We start from the raw sequence: 25,780 nt of genomic DNA on the forward strand, positions 1-25,780 counted from the left end.
ACTACAAGGACAAACGAGGATGTTAGAGGCATGTTAGTGGTGAGGATGAGGCTGTTAGAAGCCAATTATCCGAGCACCATGGCGGCTATGAGGACAGGACAGGCTATTTTGGACAGGCTATTTTGGCTCCACACTCTTGCGCACTTTGTTGTGACAATCCCACCCACTTTGTTCCGCTGGATGTCGCACTTTGTATGCTGGACGCTGCGTATAAAAATTAATTAATTAATCATTTTCTGTCAGAGTTTGGCTGTTGTGAACACCTCTGATCGCTTCTGGAATCACAGAGGACTGTTTCAGCTGGAGCTTTTTTTTCCCCTTTCTCTTTCCTGCACTTCATGAGGTGGAGAACGTATTTGGAACAGTCTAAAAGGTAATTATTTGTAATGTTTATATTGTAATAACTTGGTAAAACAGTTGCATGTTCAATTTTTCTTATGAGCAGCTGTAAAGTGTGTTTATGATAGATTTAACATCTTGTTATAATCGATCAGATGAGCTGCACTGTGATGCTGTGCACTGACGTAATTACTGGCACGCAGTGTTTTTTAATTGTTTGTGCAATGTTCATATACGTGGCTCATTATTTGAATAATTGCTGAAATGTCTGACAAATCCATATGTGGCTCATTATTCATGGCTTTATTATTCGGTGTGACCAGGATTAGTCACCATGCTGCCGGCTGCTATATTAATGCTTAAAATTGTATTTCTAGCAGCTTTAAAATATTAACAGCATGACAGGGACTATTTCCGCTCAGCTGTGTTGTGACTCACGTGGAATCCTCCGTTCATTGTCTCTCCAAACCAAATGTGTTTGCGGTCTTTGCTCTTGCTGGACCACCAGTTCTTGCGAGGGATGCTGGCTGGTTTGGGGTAGACACATGACTCGCCTGTGTCCATGTTGCAGTAGACTTTCATTGCATCTACGGTGCACCCCTGATTGGGGTCAATCCAATACTCGCCTGCAGGTACAGAGAGAGAAACACCTTTTAACAAGTAGAACAAACTATCAAATGTGAAAATGTTGTGAAATGTTAATATCAGTAAAACTCCCAGGCTACACAAACTCCTCAAATCATGATACTGCACAACTTGAACTGTCAAAATAAACTGTCAGAATGCTCCTCTGTCTACTTTTTTTTTTGCTTCATTTTAATTTGACCAATTCCTCCTGGTGTCACTCACCACTTTTCCAGTCAGGATGGCAGAGCTTCAGGTCTCTGCAGGTACGAGCCGGGTTCTTCTTGGATCCCTCGGGACTGCGGATGTTTTCAATCTGGTTGTTGAGGGATTTGAGTGTGGCATCTACCTCGGCATCGTGCTGACGGAGGTTTCCAGAAGCCTGGTCAGCCCTCATGTACCTGAGGGGATCTGGACCCTTCTCAGTCTGGGACAGGCCTGCAAAGGCAGACATATCGATGCCAGGACCAGCAGGGCCGGGAGGACCAGGGGGTCCAGGATTTCCAGGGGGCCCCTGAGAGGAAAAGATGAAATAATCAGAAAGACTGTATATAGCATTTCTTTATTGTCTACTCTTGTTATCCTCTTTCTTAATAGGCGTGTTTATCCCATTTCTTTCATTTCAGTTTTATTTTCTTGTACTAACATAAATTACTTTTGACAATCCACAAATCCCATGCTCAAGTGAATGTAAGGTCACAGTTTTTGCAATCCTTTGCTTCATCATCCTTTGCTTTTGTCCTTTGATCACCTTATTATTTCTTCTGTTTCTCTTGTTGCTAAATGCTGATAAATTATACAGTATTTGTTGTCTTACCGATGCCTGATTCTGTTTTTTCCTCTCTGTTTAAGGTGCGGCTCCATTCAGAGATGGAAATGGATGTTTTTCTTCTGCAGGCCTCCTGTCTTGTGCACCAGCATGGACTTCCAAAATCTCCCAAAATTTCTTGTATAATTTCCTGTATTATCTATTGTGTCTGTAGCATGGCCCAAGCAGTGGGTCACCCCTTTGAGTATGGTCTGCTTGAGGTTTCTTCCTCAAATCATCAGAGGGAGTTTTCCTTACCACTGTCACCTGGTTAGACCTTACTTGTGTGAAGCGCCTTGAGGCAGCTTTGTTGTCATTTGGCACTATCTAAATGAAAATAAATTGAAAAATTGAAAATTCATACAATGAAATAATATCACACAATAAATGAGCATTAATGTAAAATTATCATCTGCCATAACACTGCTGTCAACATTTAACAGTACAGCAATGATAAAAGGGGAATGAAGAAGCCAATAACAGAGTTTTGAATTTCTAATGTTAGATTTAATCGCATAAGAATTACTTTTATAATTTATCAATTTATATTCTTTTGATTACACATTTTACATTTTATTTTTTTAATATTATTGTTGGTGTTGTTTTCTAAGCTGCTGTTTTGTTACCGTCTATACAATAACAGACACACTGCATTTCATAAAACTTGGTGAACAGATTAAGAGATATTAAATACATATTCAGTTTGTGCGGTGGGTTTGCAAAAAGATGCAGAGCTACAATGTAATTTACTTATGTTACGACATGTTAACTTGACAAAATTGGCCTATTAGTGCAGATTAACAGATATTTCAATTGTGAGTTACAGGACGCTCCTCACTTTTCATGGTGAAAACACAAAGCCTATTCTGGCACTAATAAACAGTGCAACAAGAACATTTTCATAGGTGTTTTTATTTGTATTTTTTTTAAACTGCCTTTCAGTATTGAACAGATGTTTCTATTTATTAACTTCTATTGGAAATTGTAGAAGTAACCTGATGGAACATTTTGGGGTGGATCCAGATAATGAGGCACAGGCAGAAAAGATAATAAAATAAAGAATAATAAATAAATAAAGATAATCATTTATAAAAATAAATAAGTAAATGTGGTACTAAATAACTGATTTTTCTTAAAACTGTATCAATTCATGTCTGTGCACACATTTCTCAGCACTGTGGAATTTCAGTGAGTGAGGATATGTTGTGATTTTTTTTTTCTGTATAAATAAAATTATTTTTAAGTTTATTATTTTTAAGAAAATAGCATGTATGTTTTTAAATTGTGAAGTCCTGAATATGTAACTTGATGTGCATTTTTAACATTTTTTAACTTTTTTTCCCCCTCCAAAATATTGGCTAACTGTGCACAAACATGAAGGCTGAGGTATTTTTAGAGCTCAGCTGAAGGTCAGGCTGAGACGAGCAGAAAGTTCCTGGGTACTCACAGCGGGTCCTGTGTCTCCGCTGCGACCACGAGGTCCTGGAGGTCCAATAGGTCCTGGCAGACCATCGGCACCGTCTTTTCCAGCAGGACCAATAGGTCCGGGTGGTCCCTAAAGTTCACAGACAGAAGATACTGATGTTAAACTGAAGCCAGTACATGTATAAAGACTGATTTTTTTTTTTTTTTTTTTTTTTACAGTTCTCATCTAAAGAAAATAAGCTGATATAAATTTTAAGTGGCTCAGTTTGCTATACCTGAGTATTTTTTAGACATTTGGTCATATTTGTACTCACACGTTGCCCAGAAGGTCCAGCAGGTCCAGTAGCACCCTGGTCTCCAGCTTGACCCTGAAACAGTCGATGACTATTAATCGTACATTGTCCTGATCGACATGAATCTTACTGTTTATATAAGAAAAGAAAGCTACAATAAAGAGGGAAAGTAACTGATGATTTTGTCTCGTTTTTTAACGAGACAAAAACAGAGTAACAAAAGTTTTAATGGATGCATACCGGAGGTCCAGGCAGACCCTGCAGACCTGTGAAGCCTCTGTGTCCTTTCTGTCCTCTCTCACCAGACTCTCCTGCTTCACCCTTATCACCGCGGGGTCCTTGAGGTCCCTGAGATGAAACAAATTTCTCATTAAGAAAACTTAATTAGACAAGGGGGAATGTTCCTGAGTTCACTGTCCATCATGTAATGGATTCACATCTCCATTAGATAATTAATAACAGGTAGCGGTGGCCTTGGTAGCCACTAGACCTTGGTTTTAGAAATGAAAGAGAATGACAAACAAGCTCATTTCAAGCTGCATGTACCTTCAACCACACATATGTAGACAAGATAAAAGCAGCATCTGATCCTAATCTCCATCATACATGTGATAAAAAGATTATTCCCTGTAACAAGCCCAGACATGTCCAGTCCAGGAGGTAGACAGATATATCAAATCAAACTCACTTTTTCTATTGATCTGGCACATAAAAATTTACCAAATTTTAATTTGTTTGTTCTCATTATTTGCCCTTTTAATCTTAGGATGTACAAGATGATAGAATGTATTGTTTTTGAGTTCTTGTGCAAAGAATCTGTTTGGGATGGACTCATTTATCTATTCACTCACTGCATGTTACAGGATACAAGTTGTGGTTGAATCCTTGTCATTTCATAATTTTAGTCTTACAAAATATTGGAGGAAAAATCATTGACTATGTTTAAAGGTGAATTCACTCTATAAATGTGAATAAATATATCTTTCAACATGTAGGTGTTTCCTCTAAAATGACTGGGTTTAAAAATAAAGTGTACATGGGTGTTTGCATAGAGCAAAAATAATTTAGTACTCTGTATGTTTGTGTACAAAGTAACTAATATTAATGTGCTTTTTAACTATCCATTTATCTGCCAATCTGTATATTTTGATCAACAGTGTAGTCTATGAAATGTCAAAAAATATATATATACAATTTTCCAAAGTCCACTGATTTATCTGTAGAAATCAGAAAAAAAGTCATTTCTGAATAACCAGGAATAAGAAAAAGATTGAAATTTTTTACATGATCCAAGTCATCAATCAGTTATTAAAATACTTTACAAATTAAGTTTTGTTGATTGACTAATAGTTGATTAATCAATTCAAATCGTGATACTTATTGTTTCAGCTGTCATACAGAAAATTACATACAGGCATTCCTCTGGCCCCAGCAGGTCCTGAAGGTCCAGCAGGTCCTTGAGCACCCTGAGGAAAGAAAACAAACAAACATAAAACCAGATTGTAATTCATCAGAAATCAAGTTTAATCCCAGAACACGTATTGCCTGTTAATGGCTTCAGTTTATATTACACATTGGATCCTTTTTGGGGGGATTGTGACAGTAATCATGCTATATCCTAGCAACTGCCCTCATCTAACTAAACTACTTTTGTTTTGTGCTAAGGTATGCATTTATAAGTGCGGTGCACCTACATATTAACATACTCAGTACATCATTCAGCAACATACACTTTGATGCTAGTTGTACTTTAAAATTGTCCAACAATATGTACTTATGTGTATCCATTTGTATAACTGAGTGCATCTTTCCTAAAACAACAAATCAAAACATATACACACATATACATACATACATACTTTTATAAATCGTGTCCATTTTTTATGTAACAGTGCCCACTAAACTTTATCGCACAGCTGCAGTCTTTCTTTCCATGTTGATGTGATTCAATTGCATGTCGATTTAGAATTGCTACTCACAGATTCTCCTCGGTCTCCCTGTTTGCCCGTGGGACCTACTGGTCCAGGAGCACCAGGAGCACCTGGAGCACCAGGTGCACCAACAGGACCGGTGTTACCACGTTCACCCTGCAAGCAGAGAGCATGCAAATGGGATCATCAGTCACACGAAAGAAGCTTTGCACATAGAATTACTACATACAGAACATGTTAATGAAAACATAATCAAACAAACACACAATAAAATCTCATGCACATTAAATGGCTCATATTCTATGCCCCTTTTGGTTATGTAACATTGGCTGCAGGTGTCTTAAAACAAATATTACACACATAGACACACTTTTGACTGAATGTAGTTTGTTAGTTTTACATGCACAGACAGAATTGTGAGACTGAAATAAGGTGCAGTAATGTGTAAGTGCAGCCCAGAGGATTAAAACAACACCAGTGAAACTTTTGAGACCAGATTAGTCACGATGCTGCTGTTCTCACCTTGACTCCAGCAGCACCGTCTCGGCCAGGAGGTCCATCAGAGCCAGGGTTTCCCTGTCGGATGATAGAAACGTATCAAGGGTTAATTTCCTGCCATCATACTGAGTCACATGTCCTAATGAATACACATCAGACACATAATAACTCCTACCACTAAAACAAACAAAACAAAAAACATAATAAGGCACAAAAAATAATCATCATCTTATAATAATACTAATAAACAATACATTTAGAAATAATAATAATAATAATTGCATAGAAATTTCTGGTGTAGATTATACATTTCAAAGTGCTTGTACAGTTAATTAAGAACATATCCATAAATAACAGTACAGTAAAACCTCTAACATGAAAAAACAAAACTATAAATATATATAATATTGAAATTAAAACCAATCATTCTCATTTTATAACATCAAACTGTAAAATTTCAATCAAACAGAATCATCCCCAGTGGATTACTGGACTAAACAGATTCACAGTGAAACATTATTTATAAATGACAGATTATATGTCTGAAACGTAAAATCAAAAGGATGGATTTTAAAGACTTGACTGAATCACACACGTTATTTCAGCTGACAGGCTGTTCCACAGAACAGGTGCTCTTTGGCCCGTTGACACACACTCAAAAAATGGCTCTTTGGATGAACTTAATTCAATTATGTACAGGATTTCCATCTAATAAATATATGTAACCCCAACTCAAATAAAACACATCCATGCAAAATAATGTAATTTAATTGAGTTGGGACTACATATATTTATTAGATGGAATCCAATCCAGTGGGTCAGTTTTTTGAGTGTATCACACAAACAAATCACTCACTGGATGAACTCAATTCAGTTATGGGCAGGGTTTACATCTAATAAATATATATAGTTCCAACTCAATTGCAATTGCAATTTAAAGCAAAATCCAATGCATCAGTTTTTGAGTGCACGCAGTAACCCACCAGCATTCTGAGAACACAGATTGCGGGCTGGTGCATAAGGTTTTACACAATCTAACAGGTAGGATGGTCCTCATCCATTTAATGTTTTATAAGATAACAATAAAAATTTAAAATCAGACTGCACATGTACAGGAAGCCAATGAAGTGAGGTTAAACATGGCGTAATACGATCAAACGTCTGATCATGTTTGCTTTGGTAATTCTCTAACCTCTCTGCCAGGCTCTCCAGCAGGTCCGGTGAGTCCTGGTGGTCCAACAGGTCCTGGGTGGCCACGGTCCTCCATGCACCACCAGTAGCTCCCTGCTTTCCCGGCTCACCCTAAAAGGAGATAAAAGGAGATCGTTACTACATGGAAAAGTAAATACTGTCATTAAACCGCACACAGTAGAATGCTCATCAATACAAATTTTTACACTCTGAACCAATGAACTAATTGTAGATCAAATGCAGGCCAATGATTAGCTGGAGGTTTGAGTGTGTCAATGTCAATCACCTAGCAGGAGGCGAAGAAAAATGCACAGCTCCACTATAATTATTATAATTCAACACTGAATCATAATAGATTTCCAAATGCATTTCATTAGGGCCCCTTCACACATAGTGCAAATTTGGTCGATTTGTGCATAAAGTGCAAATGAAGCAGGAATCGTGTGCAAAACATGTAAAATCATAGCTACCTCGTACACCTGTTGCTACAATTATTTGTGCACACCTGCGGCTGAAAGACAGAGTGTGCGCTGTGTAAACCCATTGATCCCTCTCGTGGCAGGTGTCGGCCAAATTTCAGCTGACACACACAACATCTAACACCACTGGCATGGCACTTAGAAAATGTGTGGCCATTCGCACTATTAAAACAGCAACAGTCAGCAGACAGTCGTTGTGCTGGCAGTGAAATTTGTCTGAGTGCCCCACGAGTGTGGCTTTGGTGTGTACGATGAACTGACAGGAGGTGGGGCCGCCAACAGAAGCAGCTATGAAGATTTGTCGATCTAGACATCCCAGCTGGACAACACATACTGTGTTTGGACGGAAATAGACTAACAACTGCCCACTGTGACGCGCGTGTGTCTGCTTTCTGTCATCACATGGACATAAATTAAAAATATATTGCTGCAGTGACGGGCTATAGCGCACAAGCACGCGCGTGCATTTCAGCCCATGGACAGGCTGCCCTCAGGTTGAAATGACCATCAGATCATAACATGCAGCGGGGCGATCTGACTGTCATGTCACCTACGTGAGCTCTGTTCCACATGACGTGGTGTAAGTCCTGCGGTGCGCCCTCCGCCAAGACACGCATGTGGGGCAAGACACACATACTGGGCCGGCTGGACGCCGCCAGCAGTGTGGACATGATCAGAGCACACTGCTTCTCATTCATGTCATTTCATAACTGTACGTCATGACCATGGGTCATCTACAGAGGAACAGATGGATCATATTTGTATTGCCCACTTGATAATGCGGTGTTTTTATATGGTATGTGGATTTTTTTTTTAAATATGTCCATATCCTTTCTGATATCAGGCAGTTTCCAGCCAGCTTTCACTGAACAGTGATGGTAGTGCAGTGGTAAAGTTTTTGAACTGGAATCAGAGCTTTTAGAAGGTGCAGGTTCAATTCCCGTGGATGGCATGTAATTTCATTTTTTTATTTTCACAGGCACTGTGTTCCCGTGTGCATGAACCATTGCACCGGCATCGTGCATGTCTGCCCGTGGCCGCAATGTTCCGTGATGTGCTCATATGAGCTCTACCATCGTGAGTCACCCTGGAGTTGTACGTATTCACACTATGTGTGAAGGGGCCCTGACTGATTACACCGACCCCCCCACCGCAGCACTTGTCATATCGTATGAGTGGTTTCTGCACAATAATTAAAGTCTGGAAACAACTACACACAAATTGAATTAACCTCAACACATCAACAGAAGTTCAGATGGCAAACTACGCTCGACTGCCTCTACAACGCCTCGGGCTTTTTCACAGAAATTAAAGCTTGATGTGATGGATTCAAAACCCACCATCAAACCGGAACACCTAATCCCAACATTTATTTGGAAGTGGTTTTGTAGGCGTGTGTAAGAGTGGACGCCATTACTGTAAGGTCTAGATGGACTGCAGATCATCGCCTGCACTGGCTTCTTGAAAACTATATTTGTCAAGAGACAAACCAGCATGCATCAGTAATTTAGGCATCCTCATGCTGGCACAATTTTAAAATAGAAATTAATTTTGGGTTTGCATGTGAATAACAAAAAAGAACATGCTGACTTCTAACAAACAAAACATGAATGACTTGAATGAATGAAAAGGATCCAATGTGACTTGAATAAATGAATAACAACAACAAACAAAAGCCAGAGAAAGTCTGACAGACTGGATCTGCAGCTCATCTGTTACAAATAGGAAAACTGTGTGAGTGAAAATATGAAACACTGGTGCTTTTACATCAGCCGCAGGGCTGATGAATAAGTAAAGATAAGCACATAAGCCCACTGACGGTAGTAATGTGCAAACAGATCATCCCACAAAATAGTATTTAAATGGTGTGAAGAAGTGTTTATCTCATACCACATACATCAGCGCTGACTCACTGGGAATTTAGAAGTCGACTGATCCAACTGTCTGACAGCCCACTCAGCCATCTTTGGTTTGATTGATATATCATGAGGGGTCTCATTCATGAAACACTGTGCAGAGTCTGGATTAAAAATGCGAGTATGCACAAAATCACTGCACTGTTCTCCTTTATGAATCTCAGTGGTCACAGAAGTGTACATACGTAGACAAGCCTGTTGTCCACTCCAATCTTTTTCCATGACTGATCATCGATACGCCCTCAAATGTAATTATTATGTGAAACCTGTCTGTCACTCCAAATGCAGATCCACTCTATCACAGAGTGGGAACATGGAAATAAAAAAAAAAAAGAAAAGAAAAAAATGCAGGACCAGGAAGGGCACACTCAGGCTGGACAAACTGATCAGGTGGGCTGGCTCTGTGATTGGCATGAAGCTGGTCTCTCTGGTGATGGTGGCAGAGAAGAGAACACTGGACAAACTGCTGGACATTATGGACAATGCCAGTCACCCTATGCACACCGTCATCAGCAACCAGAGGAGCCTCTTCAGCCACAGAGTGCTCCTTCCCAAGTGCAGGACAAAACAAACTGAAAAACTCCTTTGTCCCTCAGACCATCAGACTGAACAACTCCTCACTGAGGGGGAGGAGAGTAACAGGAAGACAGAGGATGGAATGAGAGGAATGGTAGCAGTAAATCAGTATTGATCAGTATGTCTGGTATTTATATTGTGTATTTATGTTTGCAAACTGTTTTTCTGTTTTACTTTCACTTTTGATACTCTGTGTGCTTCTTACCCTGTGTGCTGCTATACAATGCTGCAGGAACCTCGATTTCCCTGAGGGAGTCTTCCCAAGGGATCAATAAAGGTCAGTCTAATCTAATCTAAGGTGTCAGTAATAATAATAATAATAAGGCTGATTAAAGTGTACACACAATTATTTACAATGCCATTTGTGAAAGGTTACTTGTATGTTTTACTGCAGAGGTCCCAGTGCCTGAACATAAATAATATTGTAATTATAAGAAATGAGCTCTGTGACATCGGCCGCTTTGTTTTACATTAAACTGTGTTTCATCTGGTTTGTCTTTTCCTCTTTATTGCATAAGACTCGAGTTGCTCTGAAAAAGTGTGTATGCAGGGTCTGAAGAATGTATGCACATTCTCACTGCACAGTCTTCCAGTTCACGTATGGGACAAGGTGTACACTTCATGTACGTACACTTTTATAAAAGAAGCCTGACTCATTGTTTTCAAATTTCAAATTCATGGCATTCATAGCTGCTCTTGACAAATCTGCAGGTGTTGTGTGTACAACTGGAGAAACATTTAAGTTACAGACTAATTTACTGTATCTGGGTTTGATGTTCTTTAAGTTTCAGTATAAGTTCTGATGGAAAGAGTTTGGAAGCCACTGGATTCAGTGTCCATTGAGATACTTACGGAAGGCCCAGGCAGACCTGGGAAACCTCTCTCACCACGTTGTCCGGGCAGACCCACAATACCCCGCTGGCCGGCCAAACCCTGAGGACCTGAAGGACCTGGAGCACCCTGGAGGAGGGGACCACAAGATGCAAAATCAGAATCACAAATTTATTGCCAAGTAAGTTCTCACATACAAGGTATTTGATCTGGTGTCACTGGTGCATAAACAACAATAAAAGAAAAGGAAAAATACTTCCATAAGAAGTAATTGGTGCATAAAAAGCAATAAAAGAAAAGGAAAAAATACTTCCTGTAAGAAGTAAAGGAGACAAATAGACAAATAACCAATAGGCAAAACTATGTTCACTGTCAAATAAATATAACAGTGGAATGGGGCTGTGCTAAGCCATGCAGATGTACAAAAGACACAATTATTGTATAATACATAAAGGGACCAATCGATAAGACCTCATATCTTTCAATTACCAAATTATGGAGTATGGACCTTAATTTTAATCACTTTCTGCATGAAAATTATGTTTTTGTTTGTCTGGTGTTTTTTTTTTTTAATTTCATGTAGTTTTTTTTTTTTTTTTTCCAAAAAGCAGAATTATCTCACAGCTAAAGAGCACATTTCTGAAAAATGTGTTATGCTGCATTTCCTGATCTGGAAAAGATAAATCTAATTTTTCTCAATATCATTATAATGCAAACTTGATGAGAAATGTGCACCTAAACACAAAGAAATATAGCTAAATTTTGGGTCAGACAAGAATAAATGAATTTAATAATTTGAATGTATATTTTTTTTTTTTGATATTGTCAGTTGATGGGAAATGGATGAAGAACAAAGTCAGGAATTAAACTGAAGCTGCAATCTTGCTGTTTATGGCTGCCACAGTAATCCCATAAATCCTTTGAATGTAATCTTTTGCTTGTTCTTGTCTTTGTGTGCGCGCTTTGTGTTCATGCTGGGTTTGATGGGCTGTGTAAGTATCATTTAAATATTTTCGACAACAAACATAAAAAAAATAATAATAAAATAAAATAAACAGGCTTCATTATATTAAAATTTCTAAAGAAATGCTCTTTAAACCCATGGTGAAAACTTAGCTTTACAAGATGCCATAAATTAAAGCCAAAACAATAGAATGCACAAATAGGTGCCCCCTTTATTTTAACACAACTTAATCATCACCTTTACAGCCAGTTTTTTAAAGGGCCCCTTCAACATAACACGATTGAAGCCAACTGGTGCACGAAGGAGGAATCATATGCCACTCATGCAGTGGTCACCACAACCATTCGGGCACAGCGCATGCACTCTACATTCGCCTGTGGCTCACAGCAGAAACACGTTCAAACGGCGGGCAAGATGAGGTCGCACTGCCATGTGCTCGTGTTCGCAGCATTTGCATGACGTGTTGAACGCAGGTCAGACATATCATGCTGTGGACGAGGAGCTGAATGAAATCATCAACCATGTCAAACCGTGGCCGAATGACGTGATCGAGACAGCCTTCACACCAGCGGCCAAATGATAGCGAATCCCAGATGAATGGCCATTCGACCTACTCTCGGCCAGAGTCGGCCAAAGTCCAGGTGCCACCCACGAACATCCAACACCATTTGTTGGCCACTTAGAAAAGGCAGGGTATTTGCACAGCCGGCACGAGAGTAGAGTGCAGGTGACCACATTCGAACTGGCTGTGCAAATGGCAGCACATTTTCTAAGTGTCCCACGAGTGTGCTGTTACCAAGCAACACAAATGGCATGTAAGTGCCCCCCCACAACACAAATGGCGTACAAGTGTGTCGCGCCCCCCCTCCCCCGCACCATGATCCAACATTGTCAGGTGCTGCTGAGGTGGCCTAGTACGAACGCTGTCCAGTGCAGTGCGCATCTAGCTGGAACAGCTGGCCGCTGTGTGCTCACAACTCAGCTGGAGAACACATATTGTGCCATGAACAACATGAACAACACTCCACGTAATACACATCTGTGAGCGGGTTCTCATGCTCTCATGACATGCTGATAATTACGTACAGACAAGATCACATGGGGACTGGCCAGCAACGTCTGAGCGTTCTCACGAAGGTCTTGTTGGCTTCCCTCACTAGTTTAATTCATGCACAATCACCCAGTTTTGAGAACTGATGGTGACTTCATCCCACTTCTGGTACATAGTGTTTGCATTTCACCATAATTTATGTAAATGAAGTCCAAGACATATTCAGTGACTTAAACATGTTCATCCATTTCCTTAGTTGTCTAAAGAAAACTGACTAAAATTGATGATTTACTTGTTTTGTATTCATTGAGAGACATACTCATATGCATGCCATTGTTTTGACTCATATTTTTATTACATTTTTTTTTCATGTCATGTTGTAGGGATTTGTTTTCACTGGTCATAATTTTAAGAATTGTAAAATAAGAAGCTTGGATTCTTTTTTATTTTAAATTGGTGTTATAAGTAAATTGAAATGTGTAAATCTGAAGGGGTCGCTTCTTTTTCACAGCAGCATAACAAGGAATTTGGTAAAACCATGACCAACTGACAGGAGGACCGTCCTCTCCAGCATCTCCCTTTTCTCCTGGGGCACCAGCAGGACCTCGAAGCCCAGCATCACCCTGTCTGCCTGGAGGTCCGCCGTCTCCTCTCACACCCTTGGGTCCATCTTTACCAGGAGGGCCAGCAGGTCCAGGAGGTCCAGGATTGCCCTAGAATGTGGAAGAAGGATCACTTGATGGATGGAATCATATCATATGTGCGTATGAACAGTCCCATATACATGACAAGAGGAAGAGCAAAGGGAGCTTTGAGTAAGTTTATGAAATTTTTCTCTTTATACTTGTGCTTATTTACAGCTTTACCTGAATAAGTAAAAACATACAGTACAGTTCTTATGTGTCAGAAAAACTGTTTTTGGAATGCATGGGTGTGGAAGAACCAAAAATAAATGTATTATATCTCCAACTTCACCACGCATATACGAGGTCTGTCAATAAAGTATAGGTCCTTTTTATTTTTTTCAAAAACTATATGGATTTCATTCATATGTTTTTACGTCAGACATACTTGAACCCTCGTGCGCATGCGTGAGTTTTTCCACGCCTGTCGGTGACGTCATTCGCCTGTGAGCACTCCTTGTGGGAGGAGTCGTCCAGCCCCTCGTCGGAATTCCTTTGTCTGAGAAGTTGCTGAGAGACTGGCGCTTTGTTTGATCAAAATTTTTTCTAAACCTGTGAGACACATCGAAGTGGACACGGTTCGAAAATTAAGCTGGTTTTCGGTGAAAATTTTAACGGCTGATGAGAGATTTTGAGGTGATACTGTCGCTTTAAGGACTTCTCACGGAGCGAGACGTCGTGCAGCACTCCCAGGCGCTGTCGTCAGCCTGTTTCAAGCTGAAAACCTCCACATTTCAGGCTCTATTGATCCAGGACGTCATGAGAGAACAGAGAAGTTTCAGAAGAAGTCAGTTTCAGCATTTTATCCAGATATTCCACTGTTAAAGGAGATTTTTTTAATGCAAGACGTGCGGACGGATTGCAGCGTCGTCTCGCAGCCGCCGCGACGCTCCGCCTCAAGAAAAACACCTCCGTTGGAAGCCTTAAGGACAAGTTGGAACATGTCCAGCTGTTAAACAATTTCTCATATACTCACTCCACTGAAAGCCATCAAAAGCCGCCTGGATTTTACAAATGGTTATCAACACGGAGGTGTCTTTCCTGTGCCGCCACACCGCGCCAGCTGCATCCCGACGCGCGGACCCCGTCCGCACGTCTTTCATTAAAAAAATCTCCTTTAACAGTGGAATATCCGGATAAAATGCTGAAACCGACTTCTTCTGAAACTTCTCTGTTCTCTCACGACGTCCTGGATCAATAGAGCCTTAAATGTGGAGGTTTTCAGCTTGAAACAGGCTGACGACAGCGCCTGGGAGCGCTGCATGACATCTCGCTCCGTGGGAAGTCCTTAAAGCGACAGTATCACCTCAAAATCTCTCATCAGCCGTTAAAATTTTCACCGAAAACCAGCTTAATTTTTCGAACCGTGTCCACTTCGATGTGTCTCACAGGTTTAGAAAAAATTTTGATCAAACAAAGCGCCAGTCTCTCAGCAACTTCTCAGGCAAAGGAATTCCGACGAGGGGCTGGACGACTCCTCCCACAAGGAGTGCTCACAGGCGAATGACGTCACCGACAGGCGTGGAAAAACTCACGCATGCGCACAAGGGTTCAAGCATGTCTGACGTAAAAACATATGAATGAAATCCATATAGTTTTTGAAAAATTAAAAGGACCTATACTTTATTGACAGCCCTCGTAGTCACTATGTACCTCATGTAGCTGCTCTGTAACACATGTAATCACTGTGTACCTCATGTAGTTGCTGTGTAACTCATGTAGTTGCTACATAAAGCTCTTAGTTGCTATGTAACACATGCAGTTGCTACGTAACGCATGCAGTAGTTATGTTACTCATGTAATCGCTGTGTAATGCATGTAGTAACGATGTAACTCATGTAGTTGCTGTGTAACTCATGGAGTTGCTGTGTAACATATGCAGGTGCTGTGTAACTCATGTAGTTGCTGTGTAACGTATGCAGTTACTGTGTAACTCATGTAGTTGCTGTGCAACTCATGTAGTTGCTGTGTAACGCATGTAGGTGCTGTGTAACTCATGTAGTTGCTGTGTAACGTATGCAGTTACTGTGTAACTCATGTAGTTGCTGTGTAACGTATGCAGTTACTGTGTAACTCATGTAGTTGCTGTGTAACGCATGTAGGTGCTGTGTAACTCATGTAGTTGCTGTGTAACGTATGTAGTTACTGTGTAACTCATGTAGTTGCTGTGTAACGTATGCAGTTACTGTGTAACTCATGTAGTTGCTGTGCAACGCATGTAGTTGCTGTGTAACGCATGTAGGTGCTGTGTAACGCATGTAGGTGCTGTGTAACGCATGTAGGTACTGTGTAACGCATGTAGGTGCTGTGTAACTCATGTAGTTACTGTGTAACTCATGTAGTTGCTGTGTAACGTATGCAGTTACTGTGTAACTCATGTAGTTGCTGTGCAACTCATGTAGTTGCTACATAAAGCACTTAGTAGCTATGTAACACATGCAGTTACTAAGTAACACATGTAGTAATGTTACTCTTGTAGTTGTTGCGTAATGCATGTAGTAATAATATAACTCATGTAGTTACTGTGTAACTCATGTAGTTGCTGTGTAGCGCATGTAGTTTCTGTGTAACTCATGTAGTTGCTGTGTAACTTATGTAGTCACTGTGTAACGCAAGTAGTCACTATGAAACTCATGTAGTTGCTACATAAAACACTTCGTTGCTATGTAACACATGCGGTTGCTAAGTAATGCATGTACTAGTTATATTACTCATGCAGTTGCTATGTTAAGCCTTTAGATGCAATGCTATGCATATAGCTGATGTGTTACATATGTCGTTGCTATACAGGTGTTATGTTATGCATGGAGTTATGTTTACACATACAGTTACTCTGTTACTCATGCAGTAGCTATATTACTAATGTATTTGCTATGTTACACATGTAGATGTTATGCTAAGAATGTAGTTACTATACGAGGGCTGTCAATAAAGTATAGGTCCTTTTTATTTTTTCAAAAACTATATGGATTTCATTCATATGTTTTTACGTCAGACATGCTTGAACCCTCGTGCGCATGCGTGAGTTTTTCCACGCCTCTCGGTGACATCATTCACCTGTGAGCACTCCTTGTGGGAGGAGTCGTCCAGCCCCTCGTCGGAATTCCTTTGTCTGAGAAGTTGCTGAGAGACTGGCGCTTTGTTTGATCAAAATTTTTTTGTAAACCTGTGAGACACATCGAAGTGGACACGGTTCGAAAAATTAAGCTGGTTTTCGGGAAAATTGTAACGGCTGATGAGAGATTTTGAGGTGATACTGTCGCTTTAAGGACTTCTCATGGAGCGAGACGTCGTGCAGCGCTCTCAGGCGCCGTCGTCAGCCTGTTTCAAGCTGAAAACCTCCACATTTCAGGCTCTATTGATCCAGGACGTCGTGAGAGAACAGAGAAGTTTCAGAAGAAGTTGGTTTCAGCATTTTATCCGGATATTCCACTGTTAAAGGAGATTTTTTTAATGAAAGACGTGCAGACGGGTCCGCGCGTCGGGACGCAGCTGGCGCGGTGCAGCGGCACAGGAAAAACACCTCCGTGTTGATAACCATTTGTAAAATCCAGGCGGCTTTTGATGGCTTTCAGTGGAGTGAGTATATGAGAAATTGTTTAACAGCTGGACGTGTTCCAACTTGTCCAAGGCTTCCAACGGAGGTGTTTTTCCTGTGGCGGAGCGTCGCAGCGGCTGCGAGCCGATGCTGCGAGCCGACGGTGCAATCTGTCCGCACGTCTTGCATTAAAAAAATCTCCTTTAACAGTGGAATATCCGGATAAAATGCTGAAACCGACTTCTTCTGAAACTTCTCTGTTCTCTCACGACGTCCTGGATCAATAGAGCCTGAAATGTGGAGGTTTTCAGCTTGAAACAGGCTGACGACGGCGCCTGAGAGCGCTGCGCGACGTCTCGCACCATGGGAAGTCCTTAAAGCGACAGTATCACCTCAAAATCTCTCATCAGCCGTTAAAATTTTCACTGAAATCCAGCTTAATTTTTTGAACCGTGTCCACTTCGATGTGTCTCACAGGTTTAGAAAAAATTTTGATCAAACAAAGCGCCAGTCTCTCAGCAACTTCTCAGACAAAGGAATTCCGACGAGGGACTGGACGACTCCTCCCACAAGGAGTGCTCAAAGGCGAATGACGTCACCGACAGGCGTGGAAAAACTCACGCATGCGCACGAGGGTTCAAGCATGTCTGACGTAAAAACATATGAATGAAATCCATATAGTTTTTGAAAAAAATAAAAAGGACCTATACTTTATTGACAGACCTCGTACATACAGTTGGTATGTGGTGAGGTGTTAATTACACAGGTGGGAGAGAGCGTGGGTAGCTAAGCTAAATTTACATTGAAATGAATAGTACAAAAATGAATGTAAGTGAAGCAATGTAGTTGCACTATCTCACCTGGGGTGAGGGTGGTGCAGTGTCACATACTGTGATAGTAAGTAACAGATGTAAGGAAACCAGCCCCATATCTATACTCGTATATGTGTGTTTCATGGAGAAAAAAAACATGACTGTTGTAAGGTTTTTTCTTTGTGTGTTGGGGGTGGGGGGGTGGGGGGGTGAAATATTGCTGATGTACTGCTTGTCCTGTTGTTTTTGAGAAGCCTCTGAAGAAACAAAGCAAATTACAATCTTAAAAGATGACAACATGGTCAAAATCAGGAGGTTCAGTGGTCCTCCACTGCATCTATCAGAATACAGAATTTCAGAATGGAATATGTAGTAGTTTCCATGAATTTATTGGCAGAAATAACTCCCAGACTGACTCACTCACTAACTCACTCACTGACAGACTGACTGTGATTCACTCAGTCACTCACTCACTCGCTGACTGACTGACTGACTGACAGACTCACTGACTGACTGACAGACTCACTCACTCACTAACTGACTCACTGACTGACTGACTGACTCACTAACTGAATGACTCACTTTCTCACTGACACTGACTCACTCACTGACTGACAGACTCATTCACTGACTGACTGACAGACTCACTGACTGACAGACTCACTGACTGACTGACTCATTAACTGACTGACTCACTGTCTCACTCACTCATTCACTCACTGACTGACTTCCTGACTCATTCACTCACTGACTGCCTGACCCACTTACTCACTCACTGACTCATTTACTCATTGACTGCCTGACTCATTTACTCACTCACTGACTGACTCACTGACTGACTCATTCACTCACTCACTCACTCACTCACTCACTCACTCACTCACTCACTCACTCACTCACTCACTCACTCACTCACTCACTCACTCACTCACTCATTGACTGCCTGACTCACTTATTTACTCACTGACTGACTGACTCATTCACTGACTCACTCACTCATTGACTGCCTGACTCACTCACTCACTGACTCCTCACTGAGTCTGTTATGCTTTTGCGTGACCTGCTAATCCCAGAAACAAAAATCAGAAATATACAGCTGCTAGCTGCCCACTATATCCCTTCTAATCTACTGACCATTGGGAGGCTCCACTGGAGATGTTGGTGATTCAGGGCTTTGCTTAAAGGCAATTCAGTGGTGGAAATGAGGACAGGAGAGATGCTGCACATTCACTTCCTTCACCCAGATTCAATTCAGTCACGTGAAATTAAAATGCTTCACATGCTGAATATGTGGGGCTGCAGCCTGCAGATGTCGGGGATGCAATCTGTTGACTCGCTATATTTAGTGGGTGAGATCACCCAGACAAAGTGATTTTCCACTTTTGCACATTGGAGGTGAGCAAACGTCTGCATCACATGCATGCTGAGAAACGTCTTTTACAGTTTTTGAGGACAGGCCTGTAATCTGACAATAGAACGGTACTAATAAATAAACACGATGCTTTTATTAGGGAAATGAGAATTTTGGACAAAGCTCCATGAAAGCTTCAGGACTCCACAGAGGTGAAACATTCATCTTCTACATGACATTCAATGATGTCATTCTGCACATCATACTGCAAGTAGAGAAATGTTTGTTTCCGCTGCTACGCCTCCTCTGTCAAGTTCCAAATTTGGTATATGGAACCAGAGAATTTGCCTTTGCTCTGACAAAGATCAAGGTCAGTGTGGTCCAAGGGTCAAAATTTTAAATTTTCACTCCAATTTACCTCACACCTGGAACACATGTGGAGGTGGGTCCTGAAATTTCCCAGCGAGATCAAATTTGCCAAAGGTCTATCTGTGGGACCAAGGTCATGGTTCCCTCTCTGTTTGCTGGTCAGCTCCTCCCAGGTTCTTCTCCTGATTTCTACCAAACTTGGTATATCAATGAAGGTTGACCCCAAATTTGCCCTTAGAGAATTCATTTTGACAAAGCCCAGCCAAAAAATTAAATTTTTAACTCCATTTGGACCAAAAGGAGCACAAACTCAGGTGGATTCTGTCATGTTTTTGTCCTGTTTGGGTTCCTGTCTTATTCGTCCCCTTTTCTGTTCCTTGAGTTTAGCCCATTCTTGACTTTATTGTTTTCTCTTTTTTTTGCCACTTGATTATTTTCATTCTTGTCTGTTTCTGATTATTCATGTTTATATTCTGTATATTCTGTGTTCCTGCTCTTGGTTCTTCATTGTATTCTTGGTTTTCTCATGTATTGCATTTTCGGTTTAGTCATTTATTGCTTTTCTTTCTGTCTCTAGTTTCATTCTTGGTTATCTTTTATTTTATTATTCATGAAAAGGTATGGTAAGGTATGTCTTCCCGAATATATTCTATTTCTAAGGTAGAACTCTACTAGTCTGGAGGGATCGAGAGGTCTGGGTGGCTTTCCTTGAGCTGCTGCCCTGTGACCCGACTCCGGATAAAGCGTAAGAAGATGGAATGTAACTCTACTAGTGTATACTAAGGTATATCTAAATATCTAAAAAAGGAAGAGTAGAATAGAAGAGTAGAATAGAGTAAAGTAGAGCCCCTTAGGTGCCTGGTCTTGAGAACAGGGGATGGCAGGTTGAAAAGCTTTTTTATCCCATAGGAACTCTCCCTACCCACCCAAGCGGCTCAAGAAAATGGACATATCATAATAACATATCATAAGACATATAATAAGAAAATAGAATTCATGTATATATGTGATATTTACATAATAAGGGTAATAAACAATATATACAAGAAATATGGTTCTTATATAATATTATAGGAGTAAGCTTCTAAAATCTAAATATTAATACTAAAATATTAATACAGGAGAAGATTGTAGTATACGTATACTTAGTCTGTAGACTAGTAGTAAAGTAGTACAATTAATGTATGTACTGGTTTAGCTTTTCACATTCTTACATTATGCTTTAGTCTCAGGTTTTGCTTATTGTTTATCTTCAGTGTTTCATATCTGATTAGGTTCTGTTTATGATTTATTGTATTCTCTGTTTTAGTTATTTTGTATTGTCATTGTATTTATTTCTATACTTTATTCAGTGTCAGTTCTGTTCCAGTTTTGTTTATTATTATTGATCTCCTGGTTTTCCACTTTGATTAGTCACATTATCTCCTATTTTTTCCCCTTTTGTTTTGCTCACTTTTATTATTGTCTGCCTTAATCATGTCTCATTTTCCTCGTTAATTTTCCAGTCACTTAGTTCTTTTGATTCATCTGCGTTGCGTTTCCTCCCTCACTCTCTTGCACCTGTTTCTCATCTGTCAGCCACGCGCCCCTTTCCAGATCCTTCGTCCTCACGTGTACCTTGTTTTCCTGTCACCACCTTCCTTATTTAAACTGCGTCTATTCACTCCCTCACTGCTCGTTTGTTGATGATGTTCATCACTTACCAGCACTTTGTCTTGTCCTGTTTTTGCTCTAGCCATGTTTTGATTCTGCTCTGTGTACCGGATCCTGTTTTTGCCTCAGCTCTGAAAACCCAGTTTGCTTGTGTACTGACCCTGCTTGTTTTTGACAATGTCCTCTGTCTCGCCTCTGCCTGGTACTTTTGCTGTGTGGACTGCCTTCCTGTTACCGAACCCCTGACTGACCAGTATTTTTACTCATACGTCCAGTTTGAGAGCCTGCATTTGTGTCCAGCCTCTGTCTGTGCCTCGCCTTCGCTCAGCCTGATAGATTCCAGAATTGACCAGGCATGGTTACCCAGACATCAATCAATTGGGTGGAGGTCAAGATCATTGGAGTCCAGTGGCCACTGGTATTATTACCCAGTACATAAAAAAGACAGTAATTTGCATAAACAGACAATGTACTGCATTTATTTACTTTTTTTTGAGAATTTTTTTTAGGATCTACAGTTGACGTCATTAGAAGACTGAACTTACATTGGGACCAGGAGGTCCGACTCTGCCAGCAGCTCCAGGGAAACCAGTGGCACCCTGATAGAGAAAACAAAAGTGACAAACATACAAAAATGTGCTTTCTACATGTGTTAAATGCAAGAACTAAGAGCTTGACACATTGGTAATAGTGGTATTTTGAAAAGGTCACTTACAGAAGGTCCTTGAGCTCCACGGGCACCTTTAGGACCAAAAACACCAGTAGGACCCTGGAAGAAAGAATGATAGCTTTGACAAGTCCAGTAAAAACAAAACAAAACAAAAAAAAGTACAGTTTGTCTTAGTATCAAGTGTATTAAAAAGACACCCACTGCAGGTCCAGGGGCACCAGAAGGTCCTTGAGGTCCAGGTGCTCCAGCTTCACCCTTCTGTCCAGTTTCTCCCTGCTCTCCCTTGATTCCAGGCTGACCATCCGCACCCTGGAAAAAAAGGAGTGTGTGATACAAGTTAATTTACCAAACATGGTTCAGCAGTTAATGGCAAACGAACAAGCTTCAGCGTTTCTTATTTTGCAGCAACTGTATAGTGTTTATTTGTGAATGAAACCAGTGTAACCCGGTGTAAAAACTAAACAGAGAGTGAGAGTATCCCCTGGATCCCCTGAGATTTACAATGGCCAGGAGTGATGCTCTCTGAACCTGTGCACACCTTACACTGAAAATATAGAATAATTAGAATAGTTGACCCATCTTAAAAAAATGTTACAATTGGTAAAAGCTGAATGAATTAAGTTGTAGGAACTTAGGTTCAAACAACTTAACTTGTACAACTTAAGTTGTATGAACTTAAAGTTCAAACAACTTAATTCATTGTAATTTTAAGTCAGTTCTTTTTTTCAGTGTACAACTGCTTGTTGTTACTTACAGGGGGTCCAGCAAATCCAGCAGGTCCAGGAGGTCCCGTCTCCCCCTCTGTCACCCTGTCACCCAAACAAATGATGAAATAAAATAGACAAAACTGAAAAAACAAGATGACAATTGTACTAGTAAAAAATACAAGACTTCAGAAGGTCAAATAATCACAAGTTTGAAAATGGTTGGGAAAATAATGCCAAATTTTTAATTTTCTGATGGTAATAGTATAAAATAAGTGAAGCAAAAAGCAAAAATCAGTACAACTGTGAAATCAAAGATGCTTACAGGAGCACCACGGGTACCAGGAGCCCCAACAGGACCAGCAGGACCAGATTCACCCTACACACAAAACACATTATTACACAAAGTCAGCTTTAAAACTACAGTGTGTATGATTTAGTGCCATCTAGTGGTAAAGTTACAGACTGCAATATGACATCAGTGGTGACAGTTTTTGTTTGCCATCACATTTTGTTTTCTTTGGCGATGAGGATTCATGCTCTTTGCCTTCTCTTGGGATAAGAAATATGTATGATTCTCCGTTTTACAAAAATGAGGGTTCACAAAGTGGTTAGCCTGCACTAGCAACCAACCACAGTGTGTAGGGGAGCAACCATAGATTCCTCTTCTTTTTTCTTCAGTTGATTGGCAAAGCTGCAAAATGCAAAAAGCTAACTATGTATGCCCCTTTGGGCTACTGTATCAATATGGTGCCCTCCGCGAGGGGGTCCAGTCCCATGTAGACATAAAGGGCTCATTCAATGCTTATGAAAACACACTGATTCATTGTTGCGGGTAATTATGCACTAACGAACAGATGGTTATGGCTATACTCCCTTTATGCTAATAAACAGCCCTATATCCTACACACATCACTTCAAAAATAGACATTTCATTTCAAATTAAAGCAGCATCTCAGCTCCTGCTTATAACAGTTACATTATGAACAAAGCAATCCGACATTTCTGATGTCCACCAATCCGGATCCAGATCACCTCCAAAATTTAACGGAATCTTCCATCCCCTATCTAACTGTGGTGTAAATTTGGTGAGAATCCATGAAGTAGTTTTGACGTAATCCATCACAGCCTACATAAAGAGAAATCTTGATCCAGAATCAAGATCTGGATCCAGATCACCTCTAGAATGTAATGGAGTCTTCCATGGCCTAATATCTATCTGTGGTGCAAATTTCGTAAAAATCCGTGCAGTAGTTTTGACATACTCCTGCTAACAGACAGACAGACAAATAAATAAATAAATAAACGCTGATGACTTTATTTTGTCCTTGGCGGACATAATAATATTGAAGACTCACTCACCTTCTCTCCGTTGGGGCCAGATGGACCAGGGGGACCAATGGGACCCGTGAGACCCTGCAACAGACCATCAGTGTAGCTGTTGTTATACGAATATTTTATGTTTAATAAATCACTAATGAGATGCTGAATATTTCCACGTGGAAGAGCAAAAGATAATTTCTGCAGGATTTAAAATCTTTGATTTACAAATTTGTAATGAGGGGATGTCAAATCACTCACTCTGCCACCATCTTTGCCAGGAGCACCTTCAGGTCCTTTCTCTCCAATATCACCCTGTGGAGTTACAAAAAAAAGTTATAAAACAAGGTATTCATGGATAAAATTGCACAAAAGCAACTATGGAAACAATTATTTCCTAATTGCAGCGTAACTCTGTCTCCCTTTTGGCCCAGGAATGCCAGAGCCTCCTCTCTCTCCAGGCATGCCCTGCAGACCAGGAGGTCCCTGTGCTCCTCCAGCTCCAGCTGGTCCAATAGCTCCCTGTTATGGAGAGGAAGCAGACACAGAGGTTAATGCACCAACTGCAGTGGGACCCAGAAACGAAAGTGTCAGTGCATATGTAAACACCGTGACACAAAGTGCTGTGTCTTTCGTCGTGTTGTTCTATGATCTGTAACCAATATGTCCAAGCATCCTGTTGCACATCAGAATATTTTTTATTTGTGTATAAAGATGCATTAACCAGTGTCATAAAAATGGGGTCAGAAGACATCAACAGTAGGAACTCGAACACATCCATTCTAGGGATGCTTTGTTCAAGATTTTCACCCTGACAAAGTGATTTTCCACTTTTGCACATTGGAGATGAGCAAACGTCTGTGTCACTGAAAATGATTTTGATGATTTTGATTACTTTGATCACTGCAAAGGAAAAAAATGAAGGGTCACTGATCATACTATATGATCAATGAGCACCTCCCAGGTCTTTTGGCAGTTTCCACCAAACCTGTTTTGTGGACGATGATCACCCCCCAAAACTGTGCTTAAATGGGTCAGTTTTTCACATTGGTCGCTGGTGTCAAAAGAGAAAATTATGATTTTTGACACAGATGTCCACCAAACATGGTGCATATACGATCATGGTTCTTGAATTGGCCAAAAAGTCAAATGTACCAAAAGTCAATCACTGGGCTGAAATGTCATGTCTGCATGTGTGCTTGTTGGCTTACTCTACTCCTCCAACATCCTTTTACTGATTTCAACCAAACTTGGTGTGTCAGTAAAGACTGACCCCTGAAATTACCCAAGAAGAATTAATTTGGGCAAAGGTCAAGGTCAAAGAATTTGATATTCAACACAATTTGAACCAAATGTGACACTCATTCAGGTCGATTCAAGAATTGCTCTGGCAGGACCTGCTAGAGATCAATCATTTGGATGAAGGGTAAAGTCACTGGGTTCAAATGCCAGCTTGCTGCTGCCCTTAGTGTCTTCATGCAGACAGGTACCATTACCAGACCTTTCAGAAATTTGTGAAATAATGATTCAAACCAAATAAAGGTACTTACATATATACATATATATATATATATATATATATATATATATATATATATATATATATATATATATATATATATATATATATATATATATATATACGAAGTCTCTTAGATAATAAACCGACCCTTTATTTTTTTTTTTAAACTATATGGATTTGAATGACATGCGATTACACCAATCATGCTTGAACCCTCGTGCGCATGCGTGAA

General features: G+C 40.4%; 1 protein-coding gene across 1 annotated transcript in view; it reads right to left on the minus strand.

The window, feature by feature from the left end:
- col2a1b (collagen, type II, alpha 1b) overlaps positions 1-25,780 on the minus strand; it is a 140,239-nt gene that overhangs the window by 5,867 nt on the left and 108,592 nt on the right. The window contains 20 exon segments of the mRNA XM_034166160.1: positions 778-965; positions 1,189-1,477; positions 3,219-3,326; positions 3,511-3,564; positions 3,730-3,837; positions 4,902-4,955; positions 5,469-5,576; positions 5,943-5,996; positions 7,111-7,182; positions 7,185-7,220; positions 10,933-11,040; positions 13,478-13,639; positions 21,878-21,931; positions 22,048-22,101; positions 22,204-22,311; positions 22,757-22,801; positions 23,032-23,085; positions 24,069-24,122; positions 24,288-24,341; positions 24,435-24,548. Coding sequence (XP_034022051.1) covers positions 778-965; positions 1,189-1,477; positions 3,219-3,326; positions 3,511-3,564; positions 3,730-3,837; positions 4,902-4,955; positions 5,469-5,576; positions 5,943-5,996; positions 7,111-7,182; positions 7,185-7,220; positions 10,933-11,040; positions 13,478-13,639; positions 21,878-21,931; positions 22,048-22,101; positions 22,204-22,311; positions 22,757-22,801; positions 23,032-23,085; positions 24,069-24,122; positions 24,288-24,341; positions 24,435-24,548 — 1,878 coding nt within the window.

This window comes from Thalassophryne amazonica, chromosome 3, assembly GCF_902500255.1.
Source record: "Thalassophryne amazonica chromosome 3, fThaAma1.1, whole genome shotgun sequence".
NCBI classification, from domain to species: domain Eukaryota; kingdom Metazoa; phylum Chordata; class Actinopteri; order Batrachoidiformes; family Batrachoididae; genus Thalassophryne; species Thalassophryne amazonica.